The 5,694-nt window shown below is 40.1% G+C and overlaps 1 protein-coding gene across 1 annotated transcript; it reads left to right on the top strand.

The window, feature by feature from the left end:
* Positions 1-1,093: 1,093 nt before the first annotated feature.
* OR1M1 (olfactory receptor family 1 subfamily M member 1) lies at positions 1,094-2,032 on the top strand. The gene has a single exon (XM_070413923.1). The coding sequence runs from the start codon at positions 1,094-1,096 to the stop codon at positions 2,030-2,032; it is 939 nt and encodes a 312-aa protein (XP_070270024.1).
* Positions 2,033-5,694: the final 3,662 nt, after the last annotated feature.

A 5,694-nucleotide genomic window follows, 5' to 3' on the forward strand; every position in this document is an offset into this window, starting at 1 on the left:
ATGGCGTGGTTTATAATTTTTTCCTATACTTCTGTTAGTTTGTTTTCCTTTTTGCAGCATAAGTCTATGTAAAATGCATATTAGTAGCTCTTTTTCCCCCTTTTAAATGAAATTTTCCTTTGTTATTACATAATGACTTCTTTTTCCCTTTTAATGCCTTTTGCCTTAAGTATTTTTTACCTGATATGAATAAAATATCCAACTTCCCTTTGGTTAGCTTTCTTGGTATAGCTTTACCATTCTTTTATGTCATTATAGTTTAGGTGTATCTCTTGCACGTGTGAGATGTTAGGATTCGTTTTTGGGGTTTTTTTTGTCCATTCTGAGAGTCTCTGTTTTTAATGGCTTAAGACATTTAGACAATTGTTGTAGTTACTCCTATAATTTGTGATTTTTATTTGCTTCTTATGTCTTCTTTACTGAAAGTGGTTTGATAAAATCCCTTTATTTCTGTTGCGCCCCTACTACAATTTAGAAGTCATATGTTTTGTACCCATTATTTTTAGCGGTTACACCTAAGCTTTAATCATGTATGCTTATATAGAAAGTGCAAAATATTCAATATCTCTATTATTTTGCAACTCAATACAAGAATCTTACAACTTTTATTCTATTCCCCTCCTCACCTTAATATAATTTCTGCCTCATATTTTTATATATCTTGTTTACATGCACAGTCTCACTACAATTATTAACTATTTTGAAACTCAATGGTTTGCTTAAATTTTTCTACAGATATACCAGTTTCTTGACTGCTCATTGCTTCTTGGATATCACTCTTGTGTGGATTTAATTGGTTTTATCCTAAAGTAAATCTTTACTAGTTTTTATCTTCAGCAAGGTTTCTTGCATGATACACTCTCTCAATCTTTGTCCGAAACAGGAATGTTTAGGGAAGCATCTTGGAACCACGTTTTGACATATGAGTTGCTTTAAACACTTCATCAATAGTCTACGATGCAACAAATACATAAATTGATATCATAATTAACCAAGATGGGCAATTGGGTGTAATCTCATCTAATTTTCCAAAATCATCTCTATAGCGTTCACCTAACTTCCCCCTTTCAATACTTCCAGAGGAATTATACCCATGGAACCAAGGAACCAAACCAGTATATCCGAATTCATCCTTCTAGGACTTTCAGAAAAGACAGAAATGGAGCCTCTCCTCTTTGCTCTGTTCCTTGGCATGTATGTGATCACGGTAGTGGGGAACCTGTTGATCATCCTGGCCATCAGCTCAGACTCCCACCTCCACACTCCCATGTACTTCTTCTTAGCCAACTTGTCCTTGGTTGATTTTGGCCTGGCCACCAACACTGTCCCCAAGATGCTAGTGAACATTCAAACTAAGAGCAAATTTATCTCCTATCCTTGCTGCCTGATCCAAATGTACTTTTTCCATTTTTTTGGCATCGTTGACAGTGTCTTAATTGCAGTGATGGCTTATGACAGGTTTGTGGCTATATGTCACCCCTTACACTATGCCACCATCATGAGCCCGCGCCTTTGTGGCCTGCTGGCTGGTGGTCCATGGGTGTTTTCCTACTTTATCTCTCTCACACACATCCTCCTGATGGTGCACCTGGTTTTCTGTGGCAACAAGATTCCTCACTACTTCTGTGACCTCAATCCCCTTCTCAGACTTTCTTGCACTGACACTTCTGTGAATAAGATCTTTGTGCTCATTGTGGCCGGGATGGTGATAGCCACACCTTTCCTCTGCATCCTGGCTTCCTATGCTCGCATCATTGTGGCCATCATGCAGGTTCCCTCGGCAGGTGGCAGGAAGAAAGCCTTTTCCACCTGCAGCTCCCACCTGTCTGTGGTTGCCCTCTTTTATGGGACTACCATAGGGGTCTATTTGTGTCCTTCATCAGTCCGCACAGCTGTCAAGGAGAAAGCCTCTGCTGTAATGTACACTGCAGTCACCCCCATGCTGAACCCCTTTATCTACAGCCTGAGAAACAGAGACATAAACGGGGCACTGAGGAAGCTCATCAATAGAAAAATTACCTCATCTTCCTAACCACCAGGACACCTGGGAGTTTCTGGGTAATAAGATGCAAACATCTGGATTCTTGGGCAAAAATCTGGAATTTTTGAGTTGGGAGAGTAACCACTTTGAATTTTAAATTGCAGAAGATTAAAAGGAAACCTCAAGATGACCCTGTCACTATTTTCCCAATTAGTGAGACCAATAAGAGTCCTTTTGTGTATGTCTTATGCCATATTTCCAGAAGAATCAGTCTAGTTCTACCAGGTTGGATTTACCATGGTTCAGAATCCATTTAGTACTCAGCAAATGCTATTGGGTACCTATTATGAGCTTGATGTAGGTGCTGGCCATCGTGTGATGAGCAGGAGAGACACATGACCTATAGCTTGGAAGATCCCAATAATTGAGTGTGGAAGAAGACATTAGATGTAATCCTATATAATAAAAGGCTAATATGCAAATTGAACGGCAGAATTACCGGTTGTTATGAAATGCACTGACCACCAGGGGGCAGACGTTCAATGCAGGAGCTGCCTCCTGGTGGTCAGTGCACTCCCCCTGAGGGAGCACCGCTCAGCCAGAAGCCAGGCTTATGGCTGGTGAGTGCAGCGGCGGTGGAGGGAGCCTCTCCCGCCTCAGAGGCAGGTGGACATCCCCCGAGGGGTCCAGGACTGAGAGAGGGTGCAGGCTGGGCTGAGGGATCCCCCTATACCCCAGTGCACAAATGTCATGCACCAGGCCTCTAGTTATAATAGAATGGAATATATACATGAAGGGAAGGATAGAATGTAGCAGGAACACTTGAGAGAGTCTGGAAGGTAGAGTCTCATCTCAAAGGATAAGATGGTGTTATTGAGGCAAATACAAGTAGTAAGAGTCTCAAACAAAGAAACAGTATGTGAAATGTGAATGAGCAAGAGAAAGAGAGAAGAATGCATTTATGAAATGGACAATCCAGTTTTGGTGACTGGCTTGGGAAATGCCACATCAAGAAGAGCTTTAGGGTCAACCCAAGAGTTCTGTCTTTCCAATAACGACCAGGCCATTAATTTGGCTTTCAGAAGCAAAAGTCAGGGAGGATGTGAATGAGATGTATGTTCCCCTCCCCCCTCACTCCTATCCTGTCTTCTGGGGAGGTGGGATGGAGTGTGCTGGGGAAAAGTTGTGGGAGGCACAGGGAGAAAGGGGTTCAGACCATGCACTAAGAAACGGAGGAACCACCACCTGATGGCACATAACTTCATAGCCAAGGATAGGAAGGGTGATACCAATCAACCGAGTCATGATTCTCTAAATCAGAGGGAAGCTGAGGCATGTCTCAATCACTACATATTTGTGTGGGATGCATTTAAGTAGTAGCACTGCTTATGACAGAAACGAGAGCTATTCATTTTGAGTACATCTTGTGCCATACACCATATTAGTTTTCTTTGCACTAGTTTCATTTCCTTATTCTAAAGTCCCCATGAAGGCAATAAATTATATTTATGTCTATTGTGAAGTAATCCTCATACTCATATGGATATTTACAACTAAAATGGAAAGTGCAGTGACTTTCAATGAGGTCAGAAATTTTCAAATGGTGCTAAGAAAGTGACATCATCTTAAGCAGAAAGACCTTGAATAATCATATATTTAATTTACTTATGCTACTTTCCTTCCCGGGAGGATTACATTAGACTTTCTCAGTTAAACAATGAGAACTCCAGACCTGGCCCTGTTGTTGATTTAAAAAAAAAAAACCCCACGAAGCTTTCTGGTGGATATTCTGGTGACTAAAATCCAGAATCTAAGAGTATTGGTGCTTGCCATGGGTACCCACCCCATGATTATGGTAAGAGATTTTTATTGGGTGAAAGCTGACCAGGTAAGTTCCCTGGTCTCCTGCCAGATGCCTGCAAGTAGTTAATGTGCTGACAGGAGAGGGTTGGAATGGCCGGAGGCCTGGGAAACTATTCGAATTTGGGGGCTCACAGAATTTTGGGAAAACCTTTCTCTCTTATCGAGTTCTTTAGCTCCCTCCCTCCTCTGTGCAATGACAGATGCCTAGTGCTAATAAAAATCTCTTAAGATTCTGTCAGCCAAACTATTTCTGTCTGGTTTAGTGTTAAGAAGTTAAGGCCGTGACTCCAGAAGAGGTTTGTCCTGGTAGCCTTTACAATATCAACTTCCAATATTTGTTGGCATCAACAAATATTTGATTCACTCACTCATTCAATCATTCATTCAACAAATATTTGCCAGTGTCTACTCTATGCAAGTTATTGTTCTAAGCGCTGGCAATAGAGCAGTAAGCAAAAGAATAAAAGTAGTCATTTTCTGTGACTATAAAGTTTTAGTACAAGGGAGTTTTTTTGGGGGGGGGGGAGGGAGGGGTAGAACTACTCTGTATCCTGATATCAGAGCAATGACTTTGAAGGTGCCAAAAAATTTAAATAGTGTTCTATCTCTCCATATCCCATAAAAATATACGTGGAATAAAATTCCAAGTACTATACACCATAAGAAAGGTAATTTTACTGATATCAGTTTAAAATATAAAATTAAACATTAGAAAACAAAGCAAGCATTCCAAGTTCAGCAGGAAAAACAACAATAATAAAAATAGCTATAAATAAAATATAAGTATGAATATAAATACCTTTAAATGTGAAAATAATTACCAATGGTGAGAAGGACTTCAAAGGCATCATGGAGGGTGATGTGAAAGAGACAGATGGAAGGTATTTTATTTTTATAACAATGTTTCTTTATTGATTTCAGAGAGGAAGGGAGGGGGAGAGAGAGATAGAACATCAATGATGAGAGAGAATCATTGATCGGCTGCCTCCTGCATGCCCCCTACTAGGGATCGAGCCCACAACTCGGGTATGTGCCCTTGGCCGGAATTGAATTTGGGACCCTTCAGTCCGCAGGCCGATGCTCTAACCACTGAGCCAAACCAGGAAGGGCAGGTGGAAGGTATTTTAATCTGGGGATTTCTGAAGGCAGTCAGTCTCTGTTAAGGTAACTTCTGAGTTGATTCACTCACTCATTCAATCATTCACACCAAGAATGACATATTCCTGGGAAGGAGATGACAAGAAGGGAACTGCACAAGCAAAGTCAGGAACAGTATTTAATACGTTTTAAAGAGTTGTCTATGTTTTTAATATGTATATTTAGATTTGATCCTTTCTCAAACTTGGAACAAAATCCTGCAAGCATTTTAAATCCAATGTATAACTCGGGTTAAAAGAACCAGTAGTTCAGAAAAAGAGAAAAATCAATAAAACAAAACGGCAACCAACAAAATGGGAGAAGATATTTCCAACAATACCTCTGATAATGGGCAGATACAGAAAATATATAAAGAACTCATACAACTCAACAGCAGAAAAACAAGCAACCCAATTAAAAAGTGGTCAGAAGACCTGAATAGACACTTCTCTAAAGAGGACATACAGATGGCCAATAGACATATAAAAAGTTGTTCATCATCACTAATCATCAGAGAAATGTAAATCAAAACCACAATGAGATACTACTTATCAGAATGGCTATCATAAATAAATCAACAAATAGCAAGTGTTAATGGAGATGTGGAGAAAAGGAGACCCTAGTGCGCTGTGGGTGGGGGTGCAGATTGGTATAACCACTAAGCAAAACAATGTGGAAGTGCCTAAAAAAAAATTAAAAATAAAATTGCCTTA

The sequence above is a fragment of the Myotis yumanensis genome, unplaced genomic scaffold (assembly GCF_028538775.1).
Source record: "Myotis yumanensis isolate MYYU_CA2020_CCGP unplaced genomic scaffold, mMyoYum1.0.hap1 SCAF_5, whole genome shotgun sequence".
NCBI lineage: Eukaryota > Metazoa > Chordata > Mammalia > Chiroptera > Vespertilionidae > Myotis > Myotis yumanensis.

Coding starts and splice junctions, on each gene's coding strand:
- OR1M1 (XM_070413923.1), top strand. CDS start 1,094: ATGGAACCAAGGAACCAAACCAGTATATCCGAATTCATCCTTCTAGGA.